The sequence below is a fragment of the Macaca mulatta genome, chromosome 20 (genome assembly GCF_049350105.2).
Source record: "Macaca mulatta isolate MMU2019108-1 chromosome 20, T2T-MMU8v2.0, whole genome shotgun sequence".
Taxonomy (NCBI): domain Eukaryota; kingdom Metazoa; phylum Chordata; class Mammalia; order Primates; family Cercopithecidae; genus Macaca; species Macaca mulatta.
In genome coordinates, this window is record NC_133425.1 from 84,612,252 (window position 1) to 84,630,692 (window position 18,441).

Here is an 18,441-nt window from a genome sequence, read left to right on the forward strand (position 1 = left end):
GGAGCAGGCACAGGTGAGGCCCCTCCAGGCCCCAGGTGTGGCCGGAGGGAAAAACCAGGGAACCAGTTCCATGGAAGCCTTTATCCTCCACACCTGCTGGGTGTGGCCAGGGAGGAAACCCAGGGCCTCCCAGTGCCTGGGGCCTGGCTGAGGACACCTTCATGCTGTCCCCATGGCTCCACCTGCACTGAGACACGGGCTTCTGAGGCAAATGTGTCTCCCCTGGACCAGATGTCTGGGGTACTCAGTCATGCTCCAGGCCTTGACCTCGGTCCCATTCTGGCTCCCAGGGCCACCAGGCAGGACTAGCGCTGCTGGGGGGTGTGGCCGGCCCAGCAGGAGTCGGAGGGCGACAGCAGGGGCAGGTGGTCCTGGCGGGGGCAGCCCCGCAGGAGTGGGGAGCGACGCAGGCGGTCGGCGTCCTGCAGGGACTGCGGCAGCCCTCGGCCTCGGCTCTCAGGCAGCAGCAGGACACACAGCAGGGCGAGGACAGCAAGGGAGGCGAAGACAACGTGTTGCAGAAAGAAGCCGCGTCGGCCGTGCAGGGCATCCAGGGGGTCAGCTGCCTGGCCCAGGAACCCGGCCCCCAGCACCAGGCCCAGCCCGGCCCCCCTGTGGGAGAGAGTGCGTTGGGGGCAGCTGGTGGGGCAACAGATCTGGGGACATGCACATGACTCCAGAGTGAGCGGCAGGAAGGCCCGGCCTCCGCAGAGCCTAAGGTTTGCTGGCTGAGGATAATTTGAAAAATTGTTTTGGGAAAGCCTCTTTCCCGTCCTGGAGCACTTTTTCCTCTGTTCATTATAAGACTGGAAAGTGGCCAGGCGCGGTGGCTCACGCCTGTAATCCCAGCACTTTGGGAGGCCGAGGTGGGTGGATCACGAGATCAGGAGATCGAGACCATCCTGGCTATCATGGTGAAACCCTATCTCTACTAAAAATACAAAAATTAGCTGCACATGGTGGCGCGTGCCTGTAATCCCAGCTACTCGGGAGGCTGAGGCAGGAGAATCGCTTGGACCAGAGTTGGAGGTTGCAGCGAGCTGACATCGTACAACTGCACTCCAGCCTGGCGACAGAGCGAGACTCCATCTCAAAAAAAAAAAAAAGATTGGAAAGTGATGGTTTCCCCTGGAATTCTGCCATTGCTGGAGGCTTCCTCATCTCACGCCCAGGCTGCACACCCCGCTTCAGGCCTGCATGGCCTTCCCTCCCCTTCCCAGTTCCTGAGTCATCTGCCCAGAGCCTTCTGCGGGCAGTGGCCCCCGCCATCCAGGAGCAGGGGGCTCCAGCGCTTCACCCCGAGTCCTTACTGGATGGAGGAATCACAGACAGGAACCTGAGTGGGGTGTGGGGACAGGGCCTCCTGTCCACCTGGGCCCTCCTCCCCAGGGGGAGCCCTGGACCCTGCTGTGTGGCCGGGCAGCCCTGAGGCTCACCTGATCACCGTGGGGAAGACCTCAGCTGCAAAGAGGCTGCTGAGTGCAGACACAGCCCTGGAAGCCAGGAGCCCCAGGACAGAGAGGGACAGCATGGTCCAGCCTGGCAGATCTGAGGACAAAGGATAGGGGTTCCCAGCCTTTCCCCCAAGGCCTTCCACCCTGGCCACTCAAGGCCCCTCCCCAGAAAGCCACACTGCTTGCCTGGCGACCCACTTCCCAGGCCTCCTTCTCCAGCCCCTCTGAGAAACCTGGCAGGGGAAACTGTCCTCTGCAGCCTGATTCCAGCCTGGCTTGGATTCTAAGGATATTAGAATCCTGACCTCAAGTCACAGCCACACCGACCACCTCCACCCAAGCCCGCGCTCAGCTACTGCTGTGCTGTCCACTGTCTTCGCAATTTCGAGAACCATCCTAAAATCTTGAATACTTTGGAAGCAAGGCCTGCATTTCATTTTGCACCCAGCTCCACACACCATGTGGCCGGCCCTGAGTATATGGGCCCTCCCACGCCAGCCCATGGCCGGCCTCAGCCACCTGGAACTCTGGGAAGAGCTTTACCCAGCCTGGTCTCCCGACCTCTCATGCCTGTGCTGCATTCTGTAGCTGGGGCAGGTGTTTTAGGCTCAGACAGGCTCCTTCCTTTAGGCCAGTCACAAAAGATCCTTTTGGACCTTCCAAAAGGATCAGAGGAAAACAAACAGCAGCTGGCCTTGGGCCGCTGCGCCCCCCGGTGGGGCAGACCCTCAGCCCAAACACAATGGCCCCTGTATGGCCTGCGGGGCCCCAAGCTCACACTGGGCCCCGGCGAGGAGCAGCAGGGATGCCAGGCCTGTGGCCATGGTGCCCAGCAGCAGGACGGGGCGGCGTCCACAGCGATCTGCGGTCAGGAGCAGGAAGACCAAGGCTGCCGCCTCCAGGCCGGCCTCCAGGAAGTAGGGCAGGTAGAAGGTCGGCACCTGAGGTGTCAGGCTGCGGCGGAAGCTGGCTCTGATGCCTTCACCAACCAGCCTGGGAGAGAGGGCAAAGCTATGGGCCCAGCCAGAGCTGGGGACTCTGGGGACCACACACCCACCCCCAGGGGAATGTGCAGGACCCCAGCCCTTCCTCAACTCACGAGCTGAAGCCCAAGATAAGTCCATTTCTCCAGGTGACTTGGGTGCGCAGGAACCCCAGTGGGGATTGGTACTGGGGCTGGGGGCTCCCCGCAGACAGCATGGCCAGCTCTGTAGTCACAGAGACGTGAGGGGAGGGGGGTGAGGAGCAGTGCCTCTCCAAAGCCCTCCTCCAGTACCCGAATCTCCCTCCTCCCTGGTAGGCGCCTGACCTGTAACCAGGGAGCTCTCCTCCAAGGACCTGTCCTCGGGGTCCACGCCGCTGGCTTCTGCAAAGTGCCGTAGGATCTTTCTGGCTCGAGCTACCTGATCTGTGGCCAGCAGCCAGCAGGGAGACTCAGGGAACAGGGCCGGGAACCTGCAGGGTTGGTGAGGATGCCCACGGCTCCCTCCACCTCCTCCTGGAAGGAGAGGCAGAGGCCAGGGCCCCCACCCTACCCCTAGGCTTGGGGCAGGACATCACTGTGGTTCTCTGTGACCCTGTGACCCAGCCACTTACCTGGTGTGGGAGGGAAATTACACACTCAGCCCCCATGGGGGCTGCTGTCCCAGCTCCCACCACACTTACCCCCAAAAGAGCAGCAAGAGTCCACTCATCAGGGCGCCCAGCCCCTGCAGAAGACGCCAGTCCTGCACAAGCGCAGCCAGGCCGGGCAGCAGCAGGGTGCCTGCCACCGAGAAAAGGCCAGCCCCCATGGAGAAGGCCAGGCGGTGCGGAGGGTCACACAACTCCAGGCCTGGGCAGACACAGACAGGCCGAGGTGGAGGCCTTGGGGAGGAATGGAACAGTTCCATGGGGAACTGCGGTGACCCTATCGGTGACCTGCCCAGGAGCGGGATGCCCAAAGGGGACTCACTGCTCACTGTCCCTGCAGCTCAGGGCGCTCGGCAAGGGAGCCTCAGAGGCCTGCGGGCCACCCACTGCCCCTCCCCCAGTAACAGCAGCCCCCATGGTACTCACGAGCCAGGTACAGGGCGAGGAGGGCCCCTGCCAATGTGCCCCCGTGGAGTAGGCGCAGGACCAGCAGGGTAGGGAAGCTGGCAGCCAGGGCCTCACTGGCCCCCAGGCCTGTGGCCAGCATCAGGGAGGCCACAAAAACTGTCCGGCGGCCAAACCTGGTGGGCAGTGGGGGACATGCTTGGACAGTGTCAGGATAATCCAGGGTCCAACCTTCATCCTGGCAGCACCAGGTCTAGCTGAACACTGAGAGCAGGTGGAGGGGAGGGCTACTGGGCAGCAGGAAAAGAGAAGGGGCCTCACCGGTCACAGCCTGCTCCCAGGATGACACAGCCCAGCAGCCAGCCCAGGAGGTGGCTCACCTGCTCCAGCGGGACCTTCCAGCCCTCTCCACACACGAGGTTCCACTGTGGGGAACAGCAGCCACGTGGAGGCCAGCTCAGGACCCTCCCCTGTCTCCTCGCCAGGAACAGGTGCAAGGAGTCCCAGAATGGCTACGGGAAGGGGCCCTCCATGTCCTGCTCAATCCGTCCGTGGAGAGAAGGGGAAACTGAGGCATGAGAGGACAAGGGGCTTGGTCCAAGTCACACAGCAGCCTCTCTGGACTCTGGCACTCCCTGCAAAGGGGTCTGGGGGATGTGCCCACCCTAAGTTTTCTGCCCGTCCCTAGATAGGGCCTCCCCACTTCTCCACACCACTGCTCTCCCCCCAACGTGGGGCTGAATCTTGTCCGACCTGTTTCCACCTCCTATTCCGAGGGACCCAAGGGACGGCCACGGTGGCGTCAGAGACACAGCCCCCATCCCACCCGGCCAAGGGTCATAGCCATGACGCAGGCCTAAGAAATGAGCCCCAGCACCTGCTCTGGTGCCCACACCCTCCCTGCCCTGCCCATTTCAAGAGGGACTCGGGCAGCCGCTGGAGAGCTGTGCTCAGCTGCATTTCCCGGTGAGGCCCTTGACCCTTGACCTCAGCTCTGCGCCTCCCCCCACCCCTTCCAGTTCCTGGGTCTTCTTGCCAAGCTTAATCTACTGCTGGGGGCCGTGCTATGCCCGAGACTTTACTTTCAAACCTGACGTTTTGTGAAAGCTGATGGGGCATTCCTGGATCCAGGAGCCAAACAGGAGGGCAGGTGGGAGGTGGGAGAGAGCGGGTTGGAGAGAAGCCCGGCGGGTTCCAGGGCCCCAGGCAGCCCTTGCGGAGATGTGGCAACCCCGTCCCAGTTTCCACAATGGGGCCAGTCCTCCCAGGTGGGGGGTGGGGGCCGCGGGGTAAAGGCTGCCGCAGCGGTGGGCAGGTCTCAGCCCCAGCGTGGAAAGGGATGAAAGGGGCCTGGGGGTCCCTGCCCCCCGCCTCCCCATCTCTTCTCACGCAGACCGTCAACGTTTCCCTTCAGGCAATGCTGCCTCCAGCCGAGCCTCCGCGCTCCTCGCCGATGGGAAGCCCACCTTTCCTAGTCTGTGCTGACCACCTCAGTCCCTCCGAGCAGACTCTGCCTTGGCAAGCCAGCCCAAAGCCACGGTCTGCTCCAGACGCTGGTGGTCGTGAGGCAGATTCCAGGCCCTGCTCCCCCACCGGTGCGGGCCGCCCTCGCCGTCAGCTCCAGTCCTCCTGAGCCCCAGGCCGCCCCGCGCCTGGCAGCCCCCAGGCCCAGATTCAGCCCCCTCCCGGCCCCTGGGAGCAGCCTCTCCGCGGGCCTGGCCCGTGCGCGCGCGTCTGCGGCACCGTCGGGCCGCCCCGGAGCGGGGAGCCCAGGAGGACGGCCGGGGGACCGGGGTCAGAGGCGCCAGGGAGGATGGAGAAAGGACACCCAGGGCCTCGGCGGTCTGGGGGCTGGGAGGGCCGCGGGGCAGCAGGGACGGGGGCGCACCTGGGTGACCGGGCTTTGTAGGAGGCCGGCGGCGGGCAGCGCGTAGAGCCAGCCGCGTGTGCAGGGCCGGGTGCCATTGGGCGCGGGCACGGGGCGCGGGCCAGGGCAGGTGCGGGGCGCGGGATCGGGGTAGCGCAGGAGCAGGCAGGGGCTCGGGGTGCGCGTGGGCCCCAGGCGCGGGATGGCGGCGTCCAGCAGCGCGGGTCCGCGCAGAGCGCGCAGCGCGGGGGGCAACAGCGCAGGGTCCGGCCGGCAGTGGTGCCCGGGCTGAGCGGTGAGCAGCGCCTCGGAGCTCAGCGCCAGCCCCAGCACTATGCAGGGTACCCACGAGGCGGCGGCCAGCAGGCGCCGGGCCCGGCCGAAGCCGCCCGCAGCTCTCAGCACCCGCGCCTCCTGCTCCATCGGCCGCGGGCTGCGCTCGGGGCGGGACGGGGCCTGGACCCGGGCGGGCTGCTGGGGCGGGGCTTTGAGGCGAGGCCTTAAGGGGCGGGGCTCGAGTCCTGCGGAGGCGGGGCGTGGGCGGGGTCTGTGAGGGCGGGGCCTAAGGCGTGAATGGGCGGGGGCTGGTAGGGGCGGGGCCCGATCTGGGGCGTAGGCGGGGAGGTTGAGGGGGCGGGGAGGTTGAGGGGCGGGGTTTGCGGCCGAACAGTGAGGGGGCGGGGCCCAGTGAGGGAGGCACGTGGGAACCGGGGGGGCGTGGCCGGGGCGTGGCCGGGAGCGCTCAGGTGCGCGCGGGGCGCAGGTGCACGCAGGTTGCTCGCGGGCGCGCGGGGTCCGGCGGGCGTCCCGGGGTGGTCCCCGCGTGGGGCCGGGGGCGTCCGCGCGGGCGGGGCGAGGTCCGGGAGGGAAGCCGCCCGCCCTCCTCGGCGCTGGGAGCTTTTGGCTGGTTCTGCGGGAGGAGCTCCCAGGTGACCCGCGGGTCTGAAACCGCCGCTCGGGAGCTCGGGGCCTGCGCGGCGTCTACGGGGCGAGCGAGGGAGAACTGACGCCTTTCGCCCGGATCCTTCGCCCCTTCCGAGAGCCAGGTGGGTCGCGTTTGTTTTCAAGTCCGATGGTTTTCGCGGAAATTGGCCAGAAGCATCACGGTGGATCCTGTGGGTCGCTCCTGAGCTTTCTGACTCCGGTTTTGCTGTCAGTGGGCTCTGCGCGCGCGTGAACAGTTCGAACGGGCACGTTCCTGCGGTTCAGGGCGCCGTTCGCGTCCTCACACTCTGATCCAGGTGGAACCCACGCCACAGACACCGCGTCGCAGGGCTCAGCTCGGCGCCGCCCCCGCAGCGCTGCGGGACCTGCACCTTCCCGGGCTCCGGAACAGCCTCTGCCCCTCTCCGCGCCCTCCCGGCCCCGCAGCCCCCGCTCCGCGGCCCCGCCCGTGCTGACCTCCGCTCGGTGCGGCCCTGCGTGCTGTGGCTGTTGTGTTCCGGCGTCTTTCGCTTAGAATCGCGTCTTCAAGGTCCGTCCGCGGCGGAGCGGGGGTCAGGCCCGCGGTGCTTTTCAGGAGGGAGTAATATTCCGTGGACGGAGCCCGCACGTTTCTGTCTTCCTCTGTTGATGGACGGTGGGTTGTGTCTACTTTTTGCCTTTTGTGTCCAGTGACACGATGAACATCTTCGTGCAAGTATTTGGGTGCCCGTTTCCATTTATCTTTGGTGTATGTCCAGGCGTGGAATAGCCGGGCCATAGGCGGTGAACTGTTGGTGAAACCGCAGAACGGTTTTCCGCAGCGGTGGTTCTATTTCACCACCAGCAATACAGGCGGGTCCCCGTTCCCCGCCATCCTTGCCAATAACCATCTTTCCTTTTGTTGCAGTTATTTTATTGTGGTAAAACACAACAAAACGTATCATCTTAACCATTTTAAGTGTGCAATTCAGTGGTATCAAATACATTCACAGTATGCTGCAGCCATCACCCCCATCCAGCTCCTTAACTCTGTTCACCTGTAAAACAGAAACTCGATGCCCCTTAAATAGTAACTCCCCATAGCTCCTCCCCCCGGCCCCGGGGAACCAGCATTCTATGTTCTGTCTGGGATTTTGACTACGCTAAGTCTCTCTTATAATACGGTATTTTTCTTTTGTGAATGGTTTATTTCACTAGGCATAATGTCCTCAAGATTCATTCATATCCTTCCATATGTCAGAATTTCCTTCCTTTTAAAGGCAGAATAATACTCCATTGTATGGGTATGTCACATTCGGCTTACCCATTCATCGTTTCTGTAAACCAGGTTGCTTCCACCTTTGACAGTTGTGAATAATGCTGTTATGAACATGAAATATAAATATCTCCTTGAGACGCTGCTTTGAATTATTTTCAATGTATATACCTAGAAATGGAATTGCTGAATCATAGGGTAGTTCTGTTTTTAACTGTTTCGGGAATCACCATACTGCCTTTTTTTTTTCTTTTTTTTTTCTTTTTTTTTTTTTTTTTTGAGACGGAGTCTCGCTCTGTCGCCCAGGCTGGAGTGCAGTGGCCGGATCTCGGCTCACTGCAAGCTCCGCCTCCCGGGTTCATGCCATTCTCCTGCCTCAGCCTCCGGAGCAGCTGGGACTACAGGCGCCGCCACCTCGCCCGGCTAGTTTTTTGTATTTTTTAGTAGAGACGGGGTTTCACCGTGCTAACCAGGATGGTCTCGATCTCCTGACCTCGTGATCCGCCCGTCTCGGCCTCCCAAAGTGCTGGGATGACAGGCGTGAGCCACCGCGCCCGGCCTACCATACTTCTTCTACAGTGGCTGCACTATTGTGCATTTCTAGCAGCAGGATACCGATTTCTCCCCATCCTCACCCACACTGTTATTTTCTGGTTTTTTGATAGTAGTCATCCCAATAATAGATGTGGGATGGCATTTCATTGTAGTTTTCGTTTGCTTTTTCCTAATGATTAGCGATGTTGAACATCTTCTCATGTTCTTATTGGTCATTTGCATATCTTCTTTGGAGAAATATCTGTCCAAGTCCTTTGCCCATTTTTGAATTGGGCTGTTCCTTGTTGTTGTCATTATTGAGCATTAGCAGTTCTCTCTTTGTTCTATATATTACTCCGTTATTATATATATGATTTCCAAACATTTTCTCCCATTCTGTGAGTAGCCCTTTTACTGTGTTGCTATTGTCTTTTGATGCACAATTTGTTTTCAGTTTCATGAAGGTCAATCTGTTTTTCCTTTTCTTTTTTTTTTTTTTTTTTTTTTTGAGACGAAGTCTCACTCTGTAGCCCGGGCTGGAGTACAGTGGCCGGATCTCGGCTCAGTGCAAGCTCCGCCTCCGGGGTTTATGCCATTCTCCTGCCTCAGCCTCCCGAGTAGCTGGGACTACAGGCGCCCGCCACCACGCCCGGCTATGTTTTTCCTTTTCTTACATGTGCCTTGGGTGTCATATCCAGGAAATCATTGCCAGGTCTCATGTCATGAAGCTTTTGCCCTATGCTTGCTTCTAAGAGTGTAATAAGTTAAGGTCTTACATTAAGGTATTTGATCCATTTTTAGGTAATTTTTGTATCTGGTGTTAGGTAAGAGTACAGCTGCATTCTTTTGCATGAAGATATTTAGCTTCCCCAGCACCATTTGTTGAAAAACCATTTTCCTTTCTTCATTGACTGGTCTTGGCACCCTTGTCAAAAATCATCCAACCATATTTAGGAGTGTTCATTTCTAGGCTCTCCATTCTATTCCATTGGTCTAGACAGCTGTCTTCATGCCAGTACTACACTGTTTTGATTACTGAAGATTTTCGTTTTGGTTTTTCCTCGTTGTTGTTTCCTTGTTTGTTTTCGAGCCGGAGTTTCGCTCTTGTTGCCCAGGCTGGAGTGCAATGGCGCGATCTCGGCTCGCTGCAACATCTGCCTCCCAGGTTCAAGCAATTCTCCTGCCTCAGCCTCCCAAGTAGCTGGGATTACAGGCATGAACCACCACGCCTGGCTAAATTTTGTATTTTTTTTTTTTTTTTGAGACGGAGTCTTGCTGTGTCGTCCAGGCTGGAGTGCAGTGGCCGGATCTCAGCTCACTGCAAGCTCCGCCTCCCGGGTTTATGCCATTCTCCTGCCTCAGCCTCCCGAGTAGCTGGGACTACAGGCGCCCGCCACCTCGCCCGGCTAGTTTTTTGTATTTTTTAGTAGAGACGGGGTTTCACCGTGTTAGCCAGGATGGTCTCGATCTCCTGACCTCGTGATCCACCCGTCTCGGTCTCCCAAAGTGCTGGGATTACAGGCTTGAGCCACCGCGCCCGGCCTAAATTTTGTATTTTTAATAGAGACCGGGTTTCTCCATGTTGGTCAGGCTGGTCTCGAACTCCCCACCTCAGGTAATCCACCTGCCTCGGCCTTCCAAAGTGCTGGGATTACAGGTGTGAGCCACCGCACCCAAACCAATTACTGAAGATTTTAAGTGAGATTTTTCTTTTCTTTTTTCTTTTTTTTTCTTGGAGACAGAGTCTCACTCTGTCCTTCAGGCTGGAGTATAGCAGTGCGATCCTGGCTCACTGCAACCTCCGCCTGCCGGGTTCAAGCGATTCTCCTGCCTCAGCCTCCCGAGTATCCGGGACTACAAGCACGTGCCGCCAAGCCCGGCTAATTTTTTGTATTTTAGTAGAGACGAGGTTTCACTGTGTTGCCCAAGCTGGTCTCAAACTCCTGAGCTCAGACAATCCACCCGCCTCAGCCTCCCAAAGTGCTAGGATTACAGGTGTGAACCACTTTGCCCAGCCTGAAGTAAGTTTTGAAATCAGAAATTGTGAGTCCTCCAGCTTTGTTCTTTTTTAAAAATATTTTGACTATTTGGGGTTCCTCGAGGTTCCATATGAATTTTTAAATGACTTTTTCTGTAAAAACAATGTCACTGGGACTTTGATACGAATTCCCTATCAAAATCTTTTGATAGAAGAATTAATACTGTTTTGAATTAATCAAAACTGATTGCATCGAATCTGTAGATTTATATGGGCAGTGTTGACATTTTTAACAATATTAATTCTTCTAATCCATGAACATGGGATGTGTTTTCATTTGTTTATGCTTTCTTTAATTTTTTTCACCAGCATTTTGTAGATTTTTATTGCACAATTCTTTTTTTTTTTTTTTTTTGAGACGGAGTCTCGCTCTGTAGCCCAGGCTAGAGTGCAGTGGCCAGATCTCAGCTCACTGCAAGCTCCGCCTCCCAGGTTCACGCCATTCTCCTGCCTCAGCCTCCCGAGTAGATGGGACTACAGGTGCCCGCCACCTCGCCCGGCTAGTTTTTTGTATTTCTTAGTAGAGACGGGGTTTCACCGTGTTAGCCAGGATGGTCTCGATCTCCTGACCTCGTGATCCGCCCGTCTCGGCCTCCCAAAGTGCTGGGATTACAGGCTTGAGCCACCGCGCCCGGCCTATTGCACAATTCTTTTACCTCCCTGGTTAAGTTAGTTACTAAGTATTTTTTCTTTTTTTCTTTTTTTTTTGAGACGGAGTCTCGCTCTGTCACCCAGGCTGGAGTGCAGTGGCGTGATCTTGGCTCGCGGCAACCTCTGCCTTCCGGGTTCAAGCAATTCTCCTGCCTTAGCCTCCCGAGTAGCTGGGAGTATAGGTACGTGCCACCACACCCAGCTAATTTTTTGTATTTTTACTAGAGATAAGATTTCACTGTGTCAGCCGGAATGGTCTCGATCTCCTGACCTCATGATCCATCCACCAAGGCAGTATTTTATTCTTTTATTTTTTGAGATCGAGTCTTGCTCTGTCACCCAAGCTGGAGTGCAGTGGCATGATCTTGGCTCACTGCCTCCGCCCCCCGGGTTCAAGCAATTCTCCTGCCTCAGCTTCCCAAGTAGCTGAGATTACAGGTGCCTGCCACCATGCCTGGCTACTTTTTCTGTATTCTTAGTAGACATGGGGTTTCACTATGTTGGCCAGGTTTTGAAATCCTGACCTCAGGTGACCCGCCCACCTCGGCCTTCCAAAGTGCTGGGATTACAGGCGTGAGCCATCACACCCAGCCAAGATGCTGTTGTAAGTAGAATTATTTTTGTAAATGCTTTTTTAGATTGTTCATTGATAGTATACAGAAATGCACCGGTTTTGCATTTTCACATTGTATCCTGCTACTTTGCTGAATTCATTTATTGGTTCCAACACATTTTGTCTGTGTGTGTAATCTTCAAGGATTTCCTGTATATAAGATCATATCCTCTGCAAACAGATAATTTTACTTCTTGCTTTCCAATTTGGGTGACTTTTATTTTATTTTATTTATTTTTTTGAGATGGAGTCTTGCTCTGTTGCCCAGGCTGGAGTGCAGTGGCACGATCTCAGCTCACTGCAAGCTCCACCTCCCGGGTTCACGCCATTCTCCTGCCTCAGCCTCCCAAGTAGCTGGGACCACAGGCGCCCGCCACCACGCCCGGCTAATTATTTTTTTTGTATTTTTAGTAGAGACGGGGTTTCACTGTGTTAGCCAAGGTGGTCTCTATCTCCTGACCTCATGATCCTTCCTCCTTGGCCTCCCAAAGTGCTGAGATTACAGGCTTGAGCCACCACACACAGCCCAATTTGGGTTATTTTTATTGTATTTTCTTCCCTAATTGCTCTGGCCAGAACTTCCAGTACTATGTTGAATACAAGTGGTGAAAGCCAGCAACCTTGCCTCCTTCCCGATCTTAAAGGAGAAGTTCATTCTTTCACCATTCTGTAAGACGGTTGCTTTGGGTTTTTCATATATGACTTTTATTATATTGTGGTAGTTTCCTTCAAATTCCAAGTTTGTTGGGTGTATTTATTTTAAAAAAGATGTTGAATTTTGCCAAAGTCTTTTTGTGCATCGATCGAGATGATCATTTTTCCCTTCATTTATTGATGCAGTCTGTTACATTCATCAGTTTTTATGTGCAGAACCACCCTTGCATTCAAGGAATAAATCCCATTTGGATTCATGGTATATAATCAGTTCGGTATAATGCTAAATTCAATTTGTGAGTATTTTGTTGGTTTTTTGGTTTTTTTGGGGGGGGATTGGGGGGGTTGAGACAGAGTCTCGCTCATTCTCCCAGGCTGGAGTGCAGTGGCACGATCTCGGCTCACTGCAATCTCAGCCTGCTGGGTTCAAGCGATTCTCCTGCCTCAGCCTCCCAAGTAGTTGGGACTACAGGCATCCACCACCACACCTGGCTAATCTTTTGTATTTTTGGTAGAGACGGGTTTTCATCGTGTTTGTCAGGATGGTCTCGATCTCCTGACCTCATGATCCACCCACCTCGGCCTCCTAAAGTGCTGGGATTACAGGCGTGAGCCACCGCACCCGGCCTATTTTGTTGGTTTTTATGTTAATGTTCATTAGGGATATTAGTCTCTAGTTTTTTTATCATATCTCTGACACGCTTTGGTGTCAGAGTAATGCAAGCTTCATAGAAAGAGTTAAGAAGTATTTCCTCCTCTTAAGTGTTTTGGAAGTGTTTGAGATTTTTTTTTTTTTTGAGACGGAGTCTTGCTCTGTCACCCAGGCTGGAGTGCAGTGGCGCGATCTCGGCTCACTGCAAGCTCTACCTCCCGGGTTCTCGCCATTCTCCTGCCTCAGCCTCCCGAGTAGCTGGGAGTAGCGGTGCCCACCACCACGCCTGGCTAATTTTTTGTATTTTTAGTAGAGACGGGATTTCACCGTGTTAGCCAGGATGGTCTCGATCTCCTGACCTCATGATCCACCTGCTTTGGCCTCCCAAAGTGCTGGGATTACAGGCATGAGCCACCATGCCCAGCTGAGAATTTTTTTTAACATTAAATCATCTTTAATCATGTGGTAGAATTCACTAGTGAAGACATCAGGTCTAGAGCTTTTCTTTTCTTTTTTCTTTTTTTTTTTTTTTTTTTTTTGAGATGGAGTCTCACTCTGTCACCCAGGCTGGAGTGCAGTGGCACGATCTTGGCTCACTGTAACTTCTGCCTCCCAGGTTCAAGCAGTTCTCCTGCCTCAGCCTCCTGAGTAGCTGGGACTATAAATGTGTGCCACCATGCCCAGCTAGTTTTTTTTTGTATTTTTCGTACAGATGGGATCACAGGTGTGAGCCACCACACCAGCCAGGGCTTTTCTTTATCAGAATTTTGACTAATGATTCTATTTCCATACTAGTTATAGGCCCACTCAGATTTTTTTTTTTTTTTTTTTTTTTTTGAGACGGAGTCTTGCTCTGTCGCCCAGGCTGGAGTACAGTGGCCGGATCTCAGCTCACCGCAAGCCCCACCTCCCGGGTTTACGCCATTCTCCTGCCTCAGCCTCCCGAGTAGCTGGGACTACAGGCGCCCGCCACCTCGCCCGGCTAGTTTTTTGTATTTTTTAGTAGAGACGGGGTTTCACCGTGTTAGCCAGGATGGTCTCGATCTCCTGACCTCGTGATCCGCCCGTCTCGGCCTCCCAAAGAGCTGGGATTACAGGCGTGAGCCACCGCGCCCGGCCGGCCCACTCAGATTTCTAACTTCTGCATGGTTTAGTCTTGGTATGTTTAGTGTGTCTGGGAATGTGTTCATTTCATCTGAGTTATACAATTGGTGGCCGATGTTTTCATAATATTCTCTTACAGTTTTTTTATTTCTGTAGACTCAGTAGTAATGTCCCCACTTTGATTTCCGCTATTAGTAACCTGAGTGTTCTCTTTTTTTCGTAGTCTGTCTGGCAAAAACTGTGTCAATTTTGTTGATCTTTTCAAAAAATCAACTTTTGGTTTCGTCCTCTACTTTTCATTTCTGTTATTTTTGTTCTAATCTTTATTATTTTCTTATTTCTACCAGCTTTGGGTTTAGGTTGTTACTTTCTGGTTCTTTCAGTTGATTTCAGATATTTCTGTTTTTGTTTTGTTTTGTTTTGTTTTGTTTTTAGATGGAGTCTCACTCTGTCACCCAGGCTGGAGTGCAGTGCCGCAATCTCAGCTCACTGTAACCTCCGTCTCCTGGGTTCAAGTGATTCTCTTGCCTCAGGCTCCTGAGTAGCTGGGATTACAGGCATGCTCCATCACGCCCAGGTAATTTTTTTTTTTTTTTTTTTTTTTTTTTTTTGAGACGGAGTCTCGTTCTGTGGCCCAGCCCAGGCTGGAGTGCAGTGGCGCGATCTCGGCTCACTGCAAGCTCCGCCTCCCGGGTTCACGCCATTCTCCTGCCTCAGCCTCCCGAGTAGCTGGGACTACAGGCGCCCACAACCGCGCCCGGCTAATTTTTTGTATTTTTAGTAGAGACGGGGTTTCACCATGGTCTCGATCTCCTGACCTTGTGATCCGCCCGCCTCGGCCTCCCAAAGTGTTGGGATTACAGGTGTGAGCCACCGCGCCCGGCCAATTTTTGTATTTTTAGTAGAGACAGGGTTTCACCATCTTGGCCAGGCTGGTCTCTAACTCCTGACCTCATGATCTCCCCGCCTTGGCCTCCCAAAGTGCTGGGATTACAGGCGTGAGCCACTGCACCCAGGCAGGCAAATCTCCTGAACCTGGGAGGCGGAGGCTGCAGTGAGCCAAGATCCCACCAGTGCATTCCAGACTGAGCAACAGAGCGAGCTTTGGTCTCAAAAAATAAAAAATAAATAACCTCTTTAATTTGAGTGTAATTAAAAGTGGGTAAATACAGCTGCCAGCAGCCTCCATGTGGCCACTCTGGGTGCACTGCCTGTTGCTTGGACTTGGCTCTGCAGGGAGCCTCACCTGTCCTGCAACATCCATTAGAGCAAACGAAGTTTAGCCAGGGAGAGAGGTCCCAATTTTGTAAATAACTTGGATCCAGCTCTCTTGTTTAGGTTTCTTTGCTTTTTTTTTTTTTTTTTTTTTGAGACAGAGTCTCGCTCTGTTGCCCAGGCTGGAGTGCAGTGGCCGGATCTCAGCTCACTGCAAGCTCCGCCTCCTGGGTTCACGCCATTCTCCTGCCTCAGCCTCCCGAGTAGCTGGGACTACAGGCGCCCACCACCTCGCCCGGCTAGTTTTTTGTATTTTTTTAGTAGAGAGGGGGTTTCACCGTGTTAGCCAGGATGGTCTCGATCTCCCGACCTCGTGATCCGCCCGCCTCGGCCTCCCAAAGTGCTGGGATTACAGGCTTGAGCCACCGCGCCCAGCCAAGGTTTCTTTGCTTATGTGATGTGTGTTCTGCCTAGCATGCTATCAAATTGGCTGATAAATAAAAGGGTACCCATAAACTAAACAAATGAACGAAATAAACCCAGGCCTGGTGCAGCAGCTCACGCCTGTAATCCCAGCACTTCGGGAGGCTGAGATGGGCAGATCATGAGGTCAGGAGATCGATACCATCCTGGCTAACACGGTGAAACCCCGTCTCTACTAAAAGTACAGAAAATTAGCCGGGCGAGGTGGCAGGCGCCTGTAGTCCCAGCTACTCGGGAGGCTGAGGCAGGAGAATGGCATGAACCCAAGAGGCGGAGCTTGCAGTGAGCCCGGATCACGCCACTGCACTCCAGCCTGGGTGACAGAGTGAGACTCCATCTCAGAAAGAAAAAAAAAATTAGGCGTGGTGGCCCATGCCTTTCATCCCAGATACTCAGGAGGCTGAGGCAGGAGAATCACCTGAACATGGGAGGTGGAGGTTTCAGTGAGCCGAGATGGTGCCACTGCACTCCAGCCTGGGTGACAGAGCGAGACTCCGTCTCAAAAAAAAAAAAAAAAAGAAATAAGACCAAACACCCAAAGAAGACCAATTACCACGGCCACATGCTCATGGACATGACCGAAAGTTACCTTACGTAGTTCTGGAAACTCCAGAAACTCTAGAAAGTTCTAAAAAGTCCCTTAATTTGCATATAGTTAAAAGTGGGTATAAATACAGCTGCCAGCCGGGCGTGGTGGCTCACACCTATAATCCAGGCACTTTGGGAGGCTGAGGCATGTGGGTCACTTGAGGTCAGGAGTTTGAGACCAGCTCGACCAACACAGCAAAACCTCATCTCTACTATAAATGCAAAAATTAGCCAGGCGTGGTGGCAGGCACCTGTAATCCCAGCTACTCAGGAGGCTGACGTAGGAGAATCATTTGAACCAGGAGGTGGAGGTTGCAGTGAGCCAAGATCGTACCAGTGCACTCCAGCCTGGGCGACAGAGCAAGACTGTCTCAAAAAAATAAATAAATACAGCTGCAGGCCGGGCGCGGTGGCTCAAGCCTGTAACCCCAGCACTTTGGGAGGCTGAGACGGGTGGATCACGAGGTCAGGAAATCGAGACCATCCTGGCTAACACGGTGAAACCCCGTCTCTACTAAGAAATACAAAAAACTAGCCGGGCGAGGTGGCGGGCGCCTGTAGTCCCGGCTACTCGGGAGGCTGAGGCAGGAGAATGGCGGGAACCCGGGAGGCGGAGCTTGCAGTGAGCTGAGATCCGGCCACTGCACTCCAGCCTGGGCTACAGAGCGAGACTCTGTCTCAAAAAAAATAAAAATAAAAATAAAAAATAAATAAAATAAATAAATACAGCTGCCAATAGCCCATCTACAGCTACTCTGCATGCACTGCCTGTGGGGTAGCCCTGCTTTGCAAGGAGCAGCCACTCTCCATACATGGCTGCCTCCGTAACCCTGCCTTCTCCTGCCCCAGGCTTACCCGTACGTTCTTTCCTGGGTGAAACCAAGAACCCTCCTGGGCCAAGCCCAAATTTGGGGCACACCTGCCCTGCATCATCTTGGCAGAACTTCAAAATTTGGTATTTTCCCAGTTCTCCTGGCTGCTGTTTACTTCTCAGTCTTCAGTGTCCTTTTCCATGCGTTCTGTCCAGGTTTGGTGGTGTATTCAGCAGCAGAGATGAGCGGAGTACACTCGTTTGCTGTCACCTGGAACACATACTGAGGCCCTTCACTGTGGTCGTGACTCACACACAAGCTGCAGTTTGGGGCCAGGCTGCCACCTGTCACTCTGTTGTACTGAGTGTCAGCAGAGCCTCTGAGGACTCCCTCCACCCTGTCTTGAGAGCCCTTGGCTAAACTAGGTTCCAGTGCCAGGCAGCTGGCAGCCCGGCGCTCATGGGAACCAAAGGGGCTGGACATGACGTTTGCCATGCACCTTTGATAGGACACAGCTTTTACATGGTGGAAGGCCCGAGGCCTGGGCTGGACATGGCGTTTGCCATGCATCTGTGATGGGACACAGCTTTTACATGGTGGAAGGCCCAGTGCCTCATTGTCCAACCTGCGATCTGGGGTCCATCCCATGGGGAATTTGCTCACGCTGACAGACGCCCCGTGGCTCTTGTCTGACCTGTGTCCAGCTTGTGCCTGCCTGACCATGGCTCTGGTGCTGGTAGCCTGCCCTTGTATCCCCCCTGCCGCCCTGGGTCTCCAGAAAAATGCAGCCTGGGCACCCCCTGGTCCTTCTGGTGGAAGGCATAAATTCAACTGCTGCAATAGGAAACACGTTCAAAGATGTATTACCTACAGACCCTGGGCAGGGTGGGGTCCGGGAGTGAAAAGGTTAGTGCTCTGTCCCTAGGTCCCAGGAGGAAAGACTGGTGCAGAGAGAGCGGGACAGGGAGGGGAGCAGGGTGAGGGAGTGGGAGCCAGAGCATGGTAACGACCAAAACACAGTCGAGTCCCCACTTAATGCCGTCCAGGGGGTCTTGGAATTTGGACTTTAAGCAAAACAATATCGAACAGGTCCTTGAATAGTATTATTTTGTTCAGTGTTGCTTTCTTTTTTTTTTTTTTTTTTTTTTTTTGAGACAGAGTCTTGCTCTGTCGCCCAGGCTGGAGTGCAGTGGCCGGATCTCAGCTCACTGCAAGCTTCGCCTCCCGGGTTCACGCCATGCTCCTGCCTCAGCCTCCCGAGTAGCTGGGACTACAGGCGCCTGCCACCTCGCCCCACTAGTTTTTTGTATTTTTTAGTAGAGACGGGGTTTCACTGTGTTAGCCAGGATGGTCTTGATCTCCTGACCTCATGATCCGCCTGTCTCAGCCTCCCAAAGTGCTGGGATTACAGGCTTGAGCCACCGCGCCCGGCCAAGCTGAGTCTTTGCTGTGTTTCTTGTTATACGGTTTTGTTACTCATTCTATACCAAGTTCAGTTTGATTATTTCTGTGCATATTATATTTTGTGTTGTCCCTCTATCCACATTGGGTTTTGTTGCT

At 54.6% G+C, this 18,441-nt stretch overlaps 1 protein-coding gene across 14 annotated transcripts; it reads right to left on the reverse strand.

Moving 5' to 3' along the window:
- Window positions 1–66: 66 nt before the first annotated feature.
- Window positions 67–5,874, reverse strand: SLC22A31 (solute carrier family 22 member 31). Of its 14 annotated transcripts, XM_077986757.1 has the most exons (10): window positions 5,535–5,820; window positions 5,235–5,334; window positions 3,813–3,947; window positions 3,513–3,667; window positions 3,120–3,288; window positions 2,764–2,909; window positions 2,554–2,668; window positions 2,233–2,447; window positions 1,437–1,548; window positions 67–612 (listed from the first exon to the last, which is right to left on the reverse strand). In XM_077986757.1, the coding sequence occupies exons 1-10, from the start codon at window positions 5,779–5,781 to the stop codon at window positions 306–308; spliced, it is 1,701 nt and encodes a 566-aa protein (XP_077842883.1). In that variant the 5' UTR covers window positions 5,782–5,820; the 3' UTR covers window positions 67–305. The 14 variants fall into 14 exon arrangements, with proteins under 14 accessions (XP_077842883.1, XP_014982291.3, XP_077842884.1 ...); XM_015126805.3 differs by lacking the exon at window positions 5,235–5,334 and having other exon boundaries at window positions 2,554–2,662; window positions 3,813–3,916; window positions 5,380–5,874; XM_077986758.1 differs by lacking the exon at window positions 5,235–5,334 and having other exon boundaries at window positions 67–455; window positions 2,554–2,662; window positions 3,813–3,916; window positions 5,380–5,846.
- Between the last annotated feature and the right edge of the window lie 12,567 nt (window positions 5,875–18,441).